The sequence below is a fragment of the Papio anubis genome, chromosome 17 (genome assembly GCF_008728515.1).
Source record: "Papio anubis isolate 15944 chromosome 17, Panubis1.0, whole genome shotgun sequence".
Taxonomy (NCBI): Eukaryota; Metazoa; Chordata; class Mammalia; order Primates; family Cercopithecidae; genus Papio; species Papio anubis.
The window spans coordinates 48,899,160-48,916,508 of NC_044992.1; the positions used below are offsets into that span (position 1 = coordinate 48,899,160).

The window sequence follows — 17,349 nt, forward strand, 5'->3', positions numbered from 1 at the left end:
GTGCCACGTTCTCTCTTTCTCAGAGCCTCTGACTTTGCCGTTCCCTGTGCCTGCAATGCTCTTCCCCAGGCACGAATATGGTGGGCTCCCCTTTCCTCCTTAGCTCTTGGGTGAAATGCCTCTTCCTGAGAGACCGAACTCTTCTGCTCCTCACCCTTCACACATAGACCCAGTTATTCTCTACCATGGGTCAAATAAAAGAGAAAAAATCAAGCTTTTTAAAGAATGAATGCTAGTTTTATTCAGAAGTCTTACAGAGGACTATAGATTGAGGCCTCCAGCCCAGGAGCAGACTCTGGCACGATGTTTCAGCCCACTGCTTATATACAGCTGGGGGCTGAAGGTGGAGGTTCTGTATATGCGAAATCCCATCAGACTTGCTCAGAATTACATGACAGCAGAATCACAGCAAGGTTTGGGTCCTAGACCACAGAGGCATCATCACTAACCTCGTCAGATGTCATCTTGGAAATGTTACGTGTCGGAAAAGCCAGGGACTAGGATCGTTTCTCTTTTAAGAAATGTGAAGACTCAAGCCGGGCACAGTGGCTCACGTCTGTATTCCCAGCAGTCTGCGAGGCCGAGGAAGGTGGATCACTTTAGGCCAGGTGTTCGAGACCAGCCTGGCCAACAAGATGAAACTCCGTCTCTACTAAAAATACAAAAATAAGTGGGCACGTGCTTGTAGTCCCAGCTACTCGGGAGGCTAAGGCAGGATAATTGCTTGAACCTGGGAGGCAGAGGTTGCAGTGAGCCGAGATCGCGCCACTGAACTCCAGCCTGGGTGACACAGCAAGACCCTCTCTCAAAGAAAAAAAAAAGAAAAGATGAAAAGAAATGTAGTGACTCAGCCAAGAGACGTGTGGGGCCTTGGGCTGTCTCCTGTGCTGTCTTCAAAGCATCTTTCCAGAGGGCTGCACGTCTGTAGTCACAGAGTCAGGGGCTTTGTGAAACTGCCGACAAGCAGAAAGGAGTAAACACAGCTTCTTAATGTTTGTTGCTTTGTCTCACAACAGCAAAATATTTTCTTTAGCGCACATTTCACAATCTGTAGTTGTTTTGTTTGCCAGTTTATTGTCTGCCTCTCTGGCAAAACAGGAAACTGGGAGTGTGACAAGCCCCCCTCCCTTCTGTATCCCCCGTGGCAAGAATAGTAGGAACCCAATAAATATTTGTAAATAATTGTTCATGAGTGGCGGGTGCAGGCATTGCTGGTGTCTCACCCCATTCCATCATTGTTCTTGTGCCTGTTGACAGCATTACCTCAGGGCTGTAAGAGAGGGAAAGTGGGCTGGGCCCAGTGGCTCACGCCTGTAATCCCAGCACTTCCGGAGGCCAAGGCGGGCAGATCACAAGGTCAGGAGATCGAGACCGTCCTGGCTAACACGGTGAAACCCCATCTCTACTAAAAAATACAAAAAAAAATTAGCCGGGCGTGGTGGTAGGCACCTGTAGTCCTAGCTACTCGGGAGGCTGAGGCAGGAGAATGGCGTGAACCCAGGAGGCGGAGCTTGCAGTGAGCCGAGATGGCGCCACTGCACTCCAGCCTGGGAGACAGCAAGACTCTGTCTCAAAAACAAAAAAAGAGGGAAAAGGTTTTCTGTACCCATCTTAGGTCCATGGCTGGGGCTCTGTAATAAAATACAGATTACAAGAGAAAAGCAAGCAAGTTTATTAACATGTGTATCACACATTCAACACACGGAGTACCCAGAGATGAATAACTCAGAGAGGTAGCTTAGAATTCAGGCTCACGGTGTCTGCAGCCACACCACCCTGAATGCGCCCAATCTCATCTGATCTCGGAAACTAAGCACGGTCAGGCCTGGTTAGTACTCGGATGGGAGAATTCAGGCTCACAGAGCATCTTCAACAAAGAACAATACATTCACAGGCAAGATAAAGGACAGCAACTTTTAGAGTTCCAAGGGTGGCTGTGTGTGGGAAACAGCTTTCTACCCATGGGAGCTGAGCCCTGTCCCCACTCAGGGCTGGGTCTGGTAGCCAATGGGCCTCCCCATGGCTTCTCCCACTCCCTGGGCCACCGGTGACCCAGGCCCGGCAGTCACAGCTCTTGAGCCAGCTGCAGAACGAGGGCTGGGGTTCCTACTGCGTGTCCCAGAAGAGGGCTGAGGTTTGGACCCCCAAGATCCAGCCTAGGTTGGACTTCCAGGAGTGGCTAACTGTGAATGGGAAAGCAGCTATATGGAAAACGAGTGGTAGATAAAGGCTAGTGGGTCAAGTTTGTTATGGAGATTGCGCTGATGCCACTCCAGGCTGAAAAGGGTCTAAAGTTGTCTCTGACTTGTTCCAGACATTTATAGAAGGAAAACATTCTATGTAAATGAAATTGTCATTCTGTATCCTCCCACCACAGCAGAAGATGTGTCGTTGCGTTGAGTGAGGGTAACCTTATGTCCACCAAGGATACTTTGAGAAAGTCCGTAGGAGCAAGCTTCAGTCCCACGGTTTCAGACTATTCTCTGAATACAAAAGTATTGGTTATTTATGTTCTCAGCCCTCCTCGCTGTTGTATGTGTGCACTCACTGCAAGTAACTTATATTTTATTTGAATGTATTTTATTTTTTTGAGACAGTCTTGCTCTGTCACCCAGGCTGGAGTGCAGTAGTGCCATCTCAGCTCACTGCAATCTCCACCTCCCAGGTTCAAGCGATTCTCCTGCCTCAGCCTCCCAAGTAGCTGGGATTATAGGCGGGCAGCACCACGCCAGGCTAATTTTTGTAATTTTTAGTAGAGATGGGGTTTCACCATGTTGGCCAGGCTGCTCTCAACCTCCTGACCTCAGGTGATCCAACCGCCTCAGCCTCCCAAAGTGCTGGGATTCTAGGTGTGAGCCGCCGCACCCAGCCTGAATGTATTTTAAAGCAGTAGACAGAATAACAAAGGAATATGAAACCATGGATTGAATGGGCCATTTTATGTATTCAGAGAGAGGAGCCACCACCATTGCCAGAAATACCATGTAAAAATTGGCAATTTGGCCAGGCGCGGTGGCCCACGTCTGTAATCCCAGCACTTTGGGAAGCCAAGGCTGGTGGATCACCTGAGGTCAGGAGTTTGAGACCAGGCTAATACGGTGAAACCCTGTCTCTACTAAAAATACAAAAAACTAGCCGGGCGAGGTGGTGGGCGCTTGTAATCCCAGCTGCTCGGGAGGCTGAGGCAGGAGAATGGCGTGAGCCCGGGAGGCAGAGCTTGCAGTGAGCCGAGATCACGCCACTGCACTCCAGCCTGGGCGACACAGCGAGACTCCGTCTCAAAAAAAAAAAAAAAAAAAAAAGCAATTTGGAGGTTGCAGTATTTAGTAAATAAAACAATCAACATTGTGCAACTACTATCAAAAAGTGTATTGTAATGCATTAAAAATCAACATTTTATTCACTGAGTATCAATAACATAAGTCCAAATTATGGAAACCAAAAAAATAAAGTTGTCTCCAGAGATTTAATTTTTTTTTTTTCTTTTTTTTTTTTTAGACGGGGTTTCACTCTTATTGCCCAGGCTGGAGTGCAATAGGGCAATCTCGGCTCACTGCAACCTCCGCCTCCCAGGTTCAAGCAATTCTCTTGCCTCAGCCTCCCAAGTAGCTGGAATTATATGCGTGTGCCAACACCACCGGCTAATTTTGTATTTTTAGTAGCAACAGAGTTTCTCCATGTTGCTCAAGCTGGTCTCAAACTCCCAACCTCAGGAGATCCGCCCACCTCAGCCTCCCAAAGTCTTAGGATTACAGGCATGAGCCACTGTGCCCAGCCTGGAGATTTAACTTTTATCCTTCCTGGTTGATGGACACTATTGAAAATGTATGTCCTGGGCCGGGCGCGGTGGCTCAAGCCTGTAATCCCAGCACTTTGGGAGGCCGAGACGGGCAGATCGCGAGGTCTGGAGATCGAGACCATCCTGGCTAACACGGTGAAACCCCGTCTCTACTAAAAAATACGAAAAACTAGCCGGGCGAGGTGGCGGGCGCCTGTAGTCCCAGCTACTCAGGAGGCTGAGGCAGGAGAATGGCGTGAACCCGGGAGGCGGAGCTTGCAGTGAGCTGAGATCCGGCCACTGCACTCCAGCCTGGGCGACAGAGCGAGACTCCGTCTCAAAAAAAAAAAAAAAGAAAATGTATGTCCTGTTTTTATGCAAATAGGAGGGCAGGGAGCTTTTCTTGTATCTGCTTCTTCCCAGTTGCCTTCAGCTCAAAATAGTCCTTATGCCAAAGTGGCATATTTGGAAGTAACATATTCTAGTTTCCTTCAGGACCAAGTGCAGGGCAGTTAAATACCTCCAGAAGCACCTCTCAGTGTCAGATGATAGTTAGAGGATAAACACCCTAACTCCCCCACCCAAGGGGTGGGATAACTCTGATATATATATATATCCGCAGGAGGTCTGAGTCCCAGCCCCCAGCTATTGAGGAACAAAGGTGTGGGAGAGGGTGGAACATGGAAGAGGAAGCCAGGGGCAGGGAGGGGGGAATCAACAGGGAGGGGAGAGGGGCTGGGCCATGGGTGGGAGCCTGGACACCTCAACCTCCCAAGCTGCCAGGAGCACGGGGGCTTGCCGGGTTCCGCTATTTTTTTATATTTTTTTATATATATTTTTTTTTTTTTTTCCTTGAAACGGAGTTTCACTCTTGTTGCCCAAGCTGGAGTGCAATGGTGCAATCTCTGCTCACCACAACCTACACCTCCTGGGTTCAAGCGATTCTCCTGCCTCAGGCTCCCAAGTAGCTGGGATTACAGGTATATGTGCCACCACATCCAGCTAATTTTGTATTTTTAGTAGAGACAGGGTTTCTCCATGTTGGTCAGGCTGGTCTCGAACTCCTGACCTCAGGTGATCCACCCACCTTGGCCTCCCAATGTGCTGGGATTACAGGTGTGAGCCACCCTGCCTGGCCTACTCTGAGAGATATTCTACCGTCCCCCAGAGTTCCCAGCAGGACTGAGACCCAGTTAGCCACAGCAATAACCTTCTCAATGATAGTCTCTCGGCAAGGGGCCACAAAGTGTGTTTTATTTTTATTATTCATATAAATAATTTTCTATAATATCCTGGAGCAAACCAGATAATTTGGCAGTCCCATTTGGGGGTCCCCTCAGAGACCCACAGGCCAGTGGCATCGGTGCAAGGTGCCCAGGTTCACAGAGCAGCTTGTGGCTTGTGTATACCTTGCAGGTGGCTTTTCTTCCACATCACCACTGGGGGCTTGAAGATAACAGGGGCAGGGAATCCTCCAGATTTTAGGAAATTTCACTGCTTCTCCTGCTCAGCAGTCTCTGGTCCACAAGGTGTTTTCCTGCATCTCCGTTTCCTTTTACTTGGCTTTATCAAAGCTGGCAACTTCCCCCATGTCTGGTTTGTCTGCCATTTTCTTTTCTTTTTTTTTTTTTTTTGAGGCAGGGTCTTACTCTGCCACCAAGGTTGGAGTGCAGTGGTGCAACCTCAGCTCACTGCAACCTCTGCCTCCCAGGCTCAAGTGATCCTCTCACCTCAACCTCCCAAGTAGCTGGGATTACAGGGGCCCGCCAACTTGCCCGGCTTTTTTTTTTTTTTTTTTTGTATTTTTAGTAGAGATGGAGTTTCACCATGTTGGCCAGGCTGGTCTCGAACTCCTCAAATGATCCGCCCACCTCAGCCTCCCAAAGTGCTGGGATTACAGAATGAGCCACCACAACTGGCTTCTCCTAGGTATTTTCTCGTTTGTTTTTTGAGGTGGAGTCTTGCTCTGTTGTTGCCCAGGCTGGAGTGCAGTGTCATGATCTCTGGTCACTGCAACCTCTGCCTCCTGGGTTCAAGTGATCCTCCTGCCTCAGCCTCCCAAGTAGCTGGGATTACAGACATGCACCACCACACCCAGCTAATTTTTGTATTTTTAGTGGAGACGGGGTTCACCGTGTTGGCCAGGCTGGTCTCAAACTCCTGACCTCAAGTGATTCACCCACCTCAGCCTCCCAAAGTGCTAGGAACACAAGCGTGAGCCACGGCACCCAGCCTCCCCCAAATATTTTCTATCTGTGGTTGGTTGAGTCCACAGACACAGAGCCCGAGGACATGGAGGGCGACTGTACTTGTTCCTAAACCCTGTTCCAGATCTGCTCTGGGGACTTCACCCTAAGACAGTGCGTGACTCACTTCCATCCTATCTTTCACAGCCAGGACACTGAGTCAGAGTCTCTGGGGTGAAAGGATCAGGGAAACATGAGCTCAAATCCCAGCTCTACACCAGCCATGATCTGCTGGTGAGAGCATCACTTAACCTACTCTGGCCTGAGTTTCTCCATCTGACAGACACTTACCACCCACTGCCCTGCAGGAGCTGCTGCTATGATTAAACGGCATATTTAATGAGTCCTTGGCACATTCTTCAATATCAGCATCCACCCCTTCTCCACAACTTCCCCTGCCAAGTGTACACGCACATGCCTACACACATACACGTGCACACACACACTCCCTAGAGACGGCTGGAGGCTGGGCCAGGAGCGCACAGATCCTTTATTTCCTGCACCGCTTGCGCACAGGCTGACAAGCAATAGGAGGCTGAGAGGTGCCGCGTGGAGCGGGGCAGGCACCCGCAGGAGGCCTGAGTCCCAGCCCCCAGCTATTGAGGAACAAAGGTGTGGGAGAGGGTGGAACATGGAAGAGGAAGCCAGGGGCAGGGAGGGGGGAATCAACAGGGAGGGGAGAGGGGCTGGGCCATGGGTGGGAGCCTGGACACCCCCAGGCCACTGGCAGAAGAGGGAGGGGAGGGAGGGAGAGGAGACACACCACTGGGCAGAGGGGCCCTCACCCACCCACACATAGAGACACTTGTGGTTACAAACAGTAAGTAGGGACCAAGAAGGATGAAGAACGGGGAAGATGGCCAGGTCCCTCAAGTCAACAAGAACCGGGGTGGCCACCGCTAGCCTGGGCATCAAGGGGTGAGGGGCCTCACAACTCCCTACCCGTGGAAGCTGGGCCATTCCCTACTCAGGGCTGGGCCTGGTAGCCAGTGGGCCTCCCCTGGGCTGCCATGTGACCCAAGCCTGGCAGCCACAGCTTTTGTACCAGCTACAGAGCGACAGCCGGGGTTCCTACTGCCTGTCCCTGAAGAGGGTGGAGGCCCAGGTCCCCAAACTCCAGCCCAGGTTCATGAACACAGAGGGTGGGCTGGTGACAGACACAGGGTCCCATTTCAGAGGATGGGAAGGAGGGTCTGGGGGTGTGGGCTTGGCCAGGCAGAAGGAGGGGCCTCAAGCTGTCTGTGGGGCCTCTGCAGGCTGCTGGGGAACAGCAAAGCCTGGAAGAGAAGCAGGTGGATGTGAACCAGGGCATTGAAGACCATAGGCCCAGCCTGGGCGGTGGGCAGGGGTCTGGAAAACTGTATCAAAGACACAGAAAGTTGCCATTGATAATTATGCAGGATGTCCCCTGCATGTGCCATAAAGGTCATGGTTCAGTTTATAACCTGCACAAGCTGACATGACAGGCCTGCTGAGGCTAGTGCTATTCCACCCTGCAGTGACCAAGGGCCATGAGAATGGGGACAGGCCGGAGCGGGTACCAGGACAGTACTAGAGGGGAGGGATGGGCCAGTGAAGGTGCTACAGCACAGGAGTGGAGAGGACAGGCTCAGATCTACCCCTCACCGTGTGGCCCCGAACAAGTGTCCTTAGCTCTCTGAACCTCACCCTCCTCACCTAACCAATGGGGACACATCGCCTGCCACAGGGAGTGAGGCTGATGGGAGCTGACGCATGTGCAATGGCTGCTGTGCATGAGTGTCGTGAGGTCATCTTTCATGTCCCGTGACTCCTTAAAGAGGCAGGGCTCACAAGGCCTGCACTCAGCAGGTGCAGCTCCCAGACTTTGCGGTTTCTAGCTGGGGAGAGGAGACCCTGTTCCACCTCCCAACCCTGCAGGAGGCCCTAGCCCACCTTCCGACTCACCCAGGGGACTGGTCCAACTGTGGCCCCTGCTGGTGGAGGCCTTTGCCCCCGTAGCCTGGGCAGCCCCAGAAGGCCCCTCTTCCTCCCAGGTCCTGGGACGGTAGCTGGGCCTGTCCTCCAGCCTGGGTCAGCCCCTGGGCAGCTCCACAATCCCACCCCCGTGCTTGTTTTGACTGCTGCTGCCACTGCTGCAGGGTTGGAGAGCCTGGGGGACAGAGGAGGCAGGGGTAGGGGGCAGGGGAAGCAGGTAGGCGGAGACGGGAAGCTGAGGCGCAGTGTGGGGGCACAATCCCAGTCCTAACCCCCAGCCCAGCCCCCAGGAGAAAAGTGGATAGAGATCTGAAATCCTAAGCAAATGCCACATAAATGAGCACTGGCTCTACAGTTCCCACTGAAGGGGATCGGAGATGCCTATGCAAATGATATGCAAAGTCCATGCAAATCAGCACGCCGGGTAGGGCCAGGCTGGGGTAGGTGAGCACTTGGGGAGCTTATCCACCCTCTCTTTTCATCGGCACGAGGATCTGCAGCTTGTCCGGCTGGTGGCAGGGAGGTCCCCGTGGGGGCACTCACCTTTCTGGAACATCTTCCACCTCAGCTGCCACCTGTAATGGGCATCCTGCCAGTTGGCCTGCTGCTGGAGGACATACTTCATGTCCAGGTGTGAAGGGCCCAAGCCACTGGCCTCCAGGGCTGACGTCACCATGTTCATCCGCGTTGCCTCATCTAGCTCCGGTTCCACCTCCTCCCAGCCCTCAGTCTCCTCCAACACCAGCTCTGCCTCTTCCATCACCCCTTCCTCAGCCGGCACCTTTTCGGCAGTCCCCAGCTCCTCCTCGGGCACCAACTTCTCTGCAGGCATGAAATCTTCCCCCGGCATAATATCTGCTGCCAGCATCAACCCTTCCTCAGCCTCAAACCCCTACACCTGCTCTCCATCCTCACTGTTGCAAAAATCATACCTGGGCGGGAGATAGCGACATCTTTTGAAAGTCCAACCCCCCAGACCCACCCCCACCCCTGTCTGCACACAGATCCTGATGGTTCCTCCCCGTTCTGTCCCAGCCAGGGGAGAGGGGAGCTGGGTACCAGCTCTGAGGCTTCAAACACCCAGCCCATCCCCCTTGTGGGAGAGAGGAAGAATGGTCACCAACACTGCATAGGACCCACCTTCCTTTATGTCCCTGACCCTGCACGGAAGACACCAGCAGGACTAACACCCCCTTCTGCCTCCCTCCTGCATGATTTAACCTTCGTAGCCCACCCCACAGCTACTTGCCATAGGAACAAATCCATTCTAGACAGACTCAGGTCAAATGACTTGCCCAAGGACACACAGTCAGGAAAGGGACCATGCTGGGCCTTAGTCCCAGGGTTCCCAGCTCCTAGGCCAGTGCCTGTTCACCTCTCAGCCCCTGGTCAGTCCCCACTCAGAGCTGCGTTGAATCAAACAGCCACCCAGGGGGCAAGATTTGAAGGAAAAGGGGGGCAGCTCCTTCCCAGAACAGTACCCAGCTCAGCCAGCCAAGACAGCAGGGCCTTCTTCGGGGTTGCAGGGTGGCAGAAACAGAGGCAGGTGGCTGTCTGGCTGCTGAAAGCTGAGGACAGATGATGGGGGAGCCCCTGGCAGGCTTACCTTAGGCTGGATGTGTCCCCTCTGGGCATCTCATACTTCCTTCAAAGAGAAAAGGACCTTCATTATGAGACAATGGAAGCCGAAACTGCAGTTCCTCAGGCTCGGTGGTGCTTAGGCAGTGGCCATGAGCAGTGGCTCACGCCTGTAATCCCAGCACTTTTGGGAGGCCAAGGTGGGCAGATCACCTGAGGCCAGGAGTTCAAGACCAGCCTAGCCAACATGGTGAAACCCCGTCTCTACTAAAAATACAAAAATTAGCTGGGCTTGGCCAGGCACAGTGGCTCACGCCTATAATCCTAGCACTTTGAGAGGCCAAGGCAGGATGATCACAAGGTCAGGAGTTCGAGACCAGCCTGGCCAACATGGTGAAACCCCATCTCTACTAAAAATACAAAAATTAGCTGCGCGTAGTGGCAGGCGCCTGTAATCCCAGCTACTAGGGAGGCTGAGGCAGGAGAATCGCTTGAATCTGGGAAGCAGTGGGTATAGGGAAACGTGGAAGGTCAGAGTATGAGGGAAAACCCCCTCCCCACTACAGGAAAGGCCATGGACTACAGGGCAGGGTAGGTCCCCAGCCACATACCTTTCCATAAAATACACAGGGTCTGAGATCATCCTCCTTAGAGACGTTCTGAGCTCCTCAGTCAGGGTCTCCTGGAAACCAGGAAGAGTCTCCTATGGTGGAGAGAACAGATGTTACCAGGGGACCCCCACAGTGCCTGTAATTTCAGCTACTCGGGAGGCTGAGGCAGGATAATCGCTTGAACCTGGGAGGCAGAGGTTGCAGTGAGCCGAGATCATGCCATTGTACTCTAGCCTGGGCGACAGTGAGACTCCGTCTCAAAAAAAAAAAAAAAAGAAAGAAAAAGAAAATTTGCCAGGCATGGTGGCACACACCAGTAGTCCCAGCTACTCAGGAGGCTGAGGCAGGAGAATCGCTTGAACCCTCCCGGGTGGGGGATGCAGTGAGCCGAGATTGCACCACTGCGCTCCATCTCAAAAAAAAAAAAAAAGATAGAAAGAAATGAGGTCTTGCCAGGTTGCCCAGGCTGGGGTTGGAGTGCAGTGGCTATTCATGGGCACGATCTTATTACTGATCAGCATGGGAGTTTTGACCTGCTCTGTTTCTGACCTGAGCCAGTTTACCCCTCCTCAGGCAATCTAGTGGTACTCCACTCCCTGGACCATACTGACCCCATCGGCATAGTGTACTACAGCCCAGAACTCCCGGGCTCAAGCAATCCTCCCACCTCAGCCTCCTGAGTAGCTGGGACCACAGGTGGGAGCCTCTGCACCTGGCCAGGTTTGGATTTAGAAAAACTCTTTGAGGCTGTGTGCAGAAGTTCCTGGTAGAGTTCGAGTAGAGGCAGTTGTGACCAGTTAAGAGGTATCCTGGACTAGAGGCAGCCAGAGAGGGGAGGGGGAAAAAGACTTAAGCCATTCCCAGGAGGTAAAATGAAAGGGTGGCCTGCCCCTCCACACCTGTGGGTGTTTCTCGTTAGGTGGAACGAGAGACTTGAGAAAAGAAATAAGACACAGAGACAAAGTATAGAGAAAGAAAAGCGGGGGCCCAGGGGACCGGCGCTCAACTTACAGAGGACCCACGCCCCGGTCTCTGAGTTCCCTTAGTATTTATAGATAATTATCTTTACCATCTTAAAGATCAGGGAGTGGCAGGACAATAAGATCGTTTTTAGGGAGGAAATCAGCAGTAAGACATAAGAACAAGGATCTCTGCGACATGAATAAGTTTAAAGGAAAATCCTGTGCCTAGAGATAAACCTTTTAGCAGCATTGTTTCATCCTATCACATGGGGATAAACCTTGGACAATACCTAGCTTTTCTAGGAACAAAGACACACCCTGCACGCCCAAAATCCATTAAACCTTGAGTTACCACAGCACATGTCTCTTGCAAGGACAAGGTTGGGGGTAGGGTCACAGATTAACAGCATCTCAAATACAGAACAAAATGGAGTCTCTTATGTCTACTTCTTTCTATATAGACACAGTAACAGGCTGATCTCTTTCTTTTCCCCACAGTAAAAGCAACAGAGTTTGGGGACTGGTTCCTACTCTAGCAGCCTGGGGACCAGTGGGGCCATTCAGGGAGTTGCAGAACCCAGCAGGAAGGAAGGTCAGGTCTGGGGTAAAGGGAACAGCAGGAGTTTAGCTGTTGCCACTTTGCGTCTGCATCTCACCAGCTGAGGCGTTCACTTGAACTCCTCAGGCACAAACACTGCTCCTCATCTTCATAAGCACACAGCATCCAGGACAATGCCAGGCACAGCCGCTGCCTCATGCATGACTCTGAACTGTCCCAGCCCTGGGTGCCTGGTCTCTGGCAGCTCATGGCTCCCTCTTCCCTGCCCCAAATAAGAGGAGACAGGCTTGGAGGAGACCCATCACTTTATTTTTTTGAGATAGAGTCTTGCTATGTCGCCCAGGCTGGAGTGCAGTGGCACGATCTAGGCTCACTGCAAACTCTGCCTCCCAGGTTTAAGCGATTCTTCCACCTCAGCCTCCCAAGGAGCTGGGACTACAGGCTGTGCCACCATGTCTGGCTAATTTTTGTATTTTTAGTAGAGACAGGGTTTCTCCATGTTGGCCAGGCTGGTCTCAAACTCCTGACCTCAAGTGATCCGCCTGTCTCAGCCTCCCAAAGGGTTGGGATTACAGGCATGAGCCACCGCGCCTGGCCTGAGACCCACAACTTCTGTAGAGCTCTTTATAGTTTGCACAAAGTACCTCCTCAGCTGTTGACACTCTTAATCTTCATAAACCCTGGGGAGATGAGTGGGGCTGAGACAATTAATCCCCATTCTAAAGACAAAGGTTCAGAGAGGTCAAGGAATGTGTCCAAGTTCACACAGCTAGGAGTGCTAGATCTGGGACTTGAACTTGGATCTCCATACTCTGCATCTTGAGTTCTTTTCTCTGCTCCTTGGGACAGCCCCCCAACCCGAGTGACAACATTACGTACAAAACTGCTCCACACATTCCAGAATGAGCATCTGTTCCTCATCCTCAAGGGTGTCAAGTCGAGAGGCCTGGAGGGAGGGAGAGAGGAAGGGACAGGGAAGTCAACACTCCCTGCTAGCGAGGATGCCCTCCTCCCCCATTCTCACCTCTTCTCTCAGCTGATGATTCTCCTCTTCCAGCAGCCTCAGCTGCTCCTGCAAGGCTTCCAGCTGTGGGCAGTGGTGCTGGTGCAGCAATGCCTCCGCGAAATCCTAGGGGAAGGAGGAATGGGAGTCAGGGTGCAGAGAGTGGGGCTTCCCAGTTCCCAGCCCACCCAGGCCCTCCCCACCAGGGCTAAGAGCGGTGTTCTCAACTAGTTCCAGCAACCCTGCCGGCAAGCACATCACCTGTGTCCCTCTTAACAAATGAGGAAATTGAGGCTCAGAGAAACGACTCGCAGGTGCAAAGGCAGGAACTCACAGCTTGGGGGCATCACAGGGATGAGCACGCTGCTGGTCTTCCTCTGCCTCCTCCTCTTCCTCCTCATCCGAATCTGAGTAGAGCTGGAGGAGGTCATCCCGCAAATTCACCTGGTGTCTGAGGTGTAAAATCTGGCAGGAAGAGAGAGGAGCCATGGGCTGGGAGTGGGTAGGGGCAGGAGAGGGTCCTGGCATGAGGTGGGTGTAGACTGGCCCCCTATCCTCTCCTCCCCACCCAGTTACCTCCTCCTTGGCTGAGCCCAGCAGGGCTTGCTGTTCTCCTCCACCAAAACACTGTTCTGTTTCACCAGGGACTGGCCGATGCGAGCCGCAGTGTTCAGGTCCCTCTCTCTGCAGAAGGACCATCACCCATAGGTAATGCTCTCCCAGTGTCTGGGATCTCCCAGACAGGTGGGAGAAGCTGGTGGGGGCGGACACAGGGGTCAGAGGGAGGCTAGGCCCCTAAGAGAACCCTCCCCATCCCCTAGTTCACTAGGGTACTAGACCAGAGTCTGCCATTAACCCACTGTGGAACCTGACTCAGTTTCCCCTCATGGAAAAAGAAGATCAGACCAGATTGGCTCTGAGAGCTCTTCCAGCCTGAACATCCCACATCGACCTGTCTTCCATAAGAAGGACCCTTACCTGGGCCCCCAGAGAGACTACCAATCAGGAAATAAACAAGACCCCCACCCCTACAGGACAGAATTAGAATAAGGGCCTGCCTGAATCAGGAAGGCAGTACACACCTCCTCCAGCAAATATAACATCACTTTGACGTCTTCCTGGGTAATCTTTTTGACTGGCAGATGTAGGTTAGGACACAGTGCTGCAGGAGGAGGCAGGTGGGGAGAAAAGGCCCAGCCAGGTTAGCAAAAAGGAGCAGATGCTACCAGCAACCAGCTGTTTCCCATCCTATACTCAGTTCTCCAACAAGCGTCATCAGGAGAGAAGAATGGGCTCCCCTCCTGCCCCCAACATCCTTCCCTTACCCCTCGGCACTAAACACTCCTTTCCCTGCTCCCAGGGCCAAGTGGACTGGGTTTTGGGGGGTTTTTTTGTTTTGTTTTTATGAGACAAAGTCTCGCTCTTACCCCCCAGGTTGGAGTGCAATGGCGTGATCTCGGCTCATTGCAACCTCTGCCTCCCAGATTCAAGCAATTCTCCTGCTTCAGCCTCCCGAGTAGCTGGGGTTATACACGCCCGCTTTCTTGTTCCTCTTCTGCCTCGTGGCGGGTGTGTATAACCCCAGACACCACGCCCAGTTTATTTTTGTATTTTTAGTAGAGACAGGGTTTCACTATGTTGGCCAGGTTGGTCTCGAACTCCTGACCTCATGATCCGCCCCCCCCCCCCCCCCCGTCCTCCCAAAGTGCTGGCTGGGATTACAGGCGTGAGACCACGCGCCCGGCTTTTTTTTTTTTAAACCCCTGGAGAAGCCTGAAGTGAGTGAGTCACAGTCCTCCAGGCTCAGAAACTGGGCTCTCCAGACACCTGGGTCCCTGGCGCCTCGGAGAATGGAGCCAGCCAAGGGAAGTATAGCCTCAGACTGGCTCATCACCCCCTACCCAGAAGGCAATGCAATGGAGTCTCCTGGGTCAAACAGACGCAGCCACTTACCCTACACCTGTTGCGTGTGCAGAGGACAGGAGGAAGACTTCACCAGATTAGGGGACACTCGAGCCTCTAGGCCCAATCCAGGGATCTCCCCCGACCCGCAGGAGGATAGAAGGAGAGAAGGGGCGGGGAGAAGAGCGCGACCTTGCCCCCATACCCGCAACCAAAAAGTGGGCAGAACACCCCCCTCCGCGCACCCGCCCCTCCATCGCACGCAAGCCCGGTCGGCCAGCGCGGGCAGCGCCCTCCCGCAGCCCCCCGCCCCTCTCCTGGCACTGCGGTAGATCCAGGAGAGGGGCGCTGAGGAGGGGCAGATCTGCTGCAGCAAGAGGCGCGTGGAGGCGGGTGGACTAGCGCGCAGGCCCCAGGACCTGACTCACGGGCACAAACCAGGGGACAAAAGCGGAGGAGGAGATGGGGAAGGGGTGACCAGACAGATGCCGCAGTGACATCGCGGGGGTGGTGGACGAGTGACACTGAATGCCAGAGGGGGCGGGGCGCCTGGACCCGATGGGGCCACTTCCTCCCTGGAGGTGCCCCAGTCCCCACGCCGTCCAGGACCCCGGGGGCCGGGTTTACCTTCCTCCAGCTCCCGAATAAAGGCGGCGCGCTCAGGGCCGGACACCCCGGGTCGCCGGCCAAAGTAGGCGGCTGGTGTCTTCCAGATGCCCGCTGCCTTTCCAGTCCCCAGGCCAGTGGCCCGGGAACCAAACGGCCCTTGGAATACGAAGCGGGCCCACGGCGCGTCCGAATTGTTGGGCACAGACCGGACATCCCCTTGGATGGCCGAGAATGCAGACAGGCGCCGGGCTCCTGCCTTGACTCCAGCCTCGGAGGCCGGGCGAGCTCCGGTGCCGGCTTCCGAGAGGACTTGGGATCCAGAGGCAGCTCGGGATCCTGCTCTCTGTCCAGTGCCCCGTGCCTGCGGCTGCGCAGAGGGCTCCAGAGCGGGACTGGCTGAGGGCGAGGGTGCACAGGTGAGTGCTGCTGGGTCCCCAGGTCCGGGTCCGGGTCCGGGTCCGGGTCCGAGTCCCGGCCGGCTCCCAGCGCAATCCCTCCCGGACACCTTCCGGCGCATCTTGAATCCGCTGTCAGCTGCAGCGGCGGGACCTTTATAACCTGCGCCAGCCGCCGGGCCGGACCACGCGTAGGGGTGGGGGCTGCCGAGAAGCAACTAGTGGCAAGCGGGACTCAGAGCCGCGCGGGAGAGGAGCTAGTGGTGACGGAACAGAGCACAGTAAGAAAAGGAGGGCAAGAAGGGCGAGTGCAGGTTCCGGATGGCTCCGAGTTGGGATGGGAGCGAAAGACTTCTTCTCCCCTCTCCATCTCCGGAGAATGGTTCTGCCCAAAGCCGCGGCTGCCCCCGGACTCGCGGGACCCCGGCTGGGGGCGGTCCCTCCCCTGCTCCCGCGCCAGGGTTTCGGGTGCTTCCCTGGTGTAGAAGCTGCCAACCCAACGTTGTGCATACGGTCTGGGGTGGCCAGCGCATTAGGGCAGCGCTGCGTCTTTCCCGGTTGACTGGGAGAGATATTCCAAGCTCCAGTGCGCTTCCAACGTGCTGCCCCGCCTGGCTCTGCAACCCTGACCCTTGCGCTCACACCCCAGTGCTCGCGCCACTCGACATCTTCCATTTGATTGGATTAACTAGTTCTTCACCTCCAACCCTAATTCGCTTTGCCCTCCTCTTGCCATCCTGGCGAACCCCTGTTCTCCTTGGGAGACGCCGCTTAAAAGTCTCCCTGTACCCAGGCGCAGTGGCTCACGCCTGTAATCCCAGCACTTTGGGAGGCCGGGGCAGGCGGATCACCTGAGGTCAGGAGTTCCAGACAAGCCTAGCCACATGGCGAAACCCTGTCTTTACTAAAAATACAAAAATTAGCCGGGCATGATGGCGTGCGCCTGTAGTCCCAGCTACTCAAGAGCCTGAGGCAGGAGAATTGCTTGAACCTGGGAGGTAGAGGTTGCAGTGAACCGAGATCGTGCCAATGCACTCCAGCTGGGGCTACAGAGCAAGACTCCCCCCTCAAAATAAATAAATAAATAAATAAATAAAATTAAAAACATTTTAAAGTATCCTACTGGAAATGTTGGGTAGACAATTAGATGTATAATCCTGAGTGTAGGGGAGAGACCGGACTGGAGATTTAAATGTAGGAGTCATTGCTCTTTGATGGCCATTTAAGGCTGAGACTGGGTGAGATCCCCCAAGAGACTGAGAGAAGATAGATAAGAGCGCCCAGGATTAACCCCCCTAGGATTCAGAGGGCAGAAAGAGGAGGAGGAGGCATCAAAAAGAAGACTGGGATGAGTGGGGCAGTGAAGTAGAGGAAAACCAGGAAAGTTGGGTCCTAGAAAGTAAAGAAAATGTTTCACGTGGAGAGTGGCCACCAGTGTTGGGTGGTGCTGCTGGTCAAAGACTGAGGATAGAGACTCGGCTTGGCAAACCCGGGTCATGGCAAGACCCTTGGCAAGAGCGGTCTTGCGGGGCCAGGCACAGTGGCTTACACCTGTAATCCTATCACTTTGGGAAGCCTAGGCGGGTGGGTTGCCTGAGGTCAGGAGTTCGATACCAGCCTGGCCAACATAGTGAAACTCCGTCTCTACTAAAAATACAAAAAGCTAGCTGAGCATGGTGGTGGGTGCCTGTAATCCCAGGTACTTGGGAGGCTGAGGCAGGAGAATCGCTTGAACCCGGGAGGCAGAGGT

The 17,349-nt window shown here is 53.9% G+C and overlaps 1 protein-coding gene across 1 annotated transcript; it reads right to left on the reverse strand.

The window, feature by feature from the left end:
• Window positions 1-6,496: 6,496 nt before the first annotated feature.
• HAP1 (huntingtin associated protein 1) lies at window positions 6,497-16,465 on the reverse strand. Its single transcript, XM_031656966.1, is given in 13 exon segments — window positions 6,497-7,382; window positions 7,951-8,155; window positions 8,524-8,912; window positions 9,587-9,625; window positions 10,170-10,261; window positions 11,663-11,730; window positions 12,570-12,636; window positions 12,715-12,819; window positions 13,024-13,158; window positions 13,270-13,295; window positions 13,298-13,426; window positions 13,772-13,855; window positions 15,223-16,465. Coding segments are annotated over 13 exon segments (2,148 nt in total). The 5' UTR covers window positions 15,722-16,465; the 3' UTR covers window positions 6,497-7,072.
• Window positions 16,466-17,349: the final 884 nt, after the last annotated feature.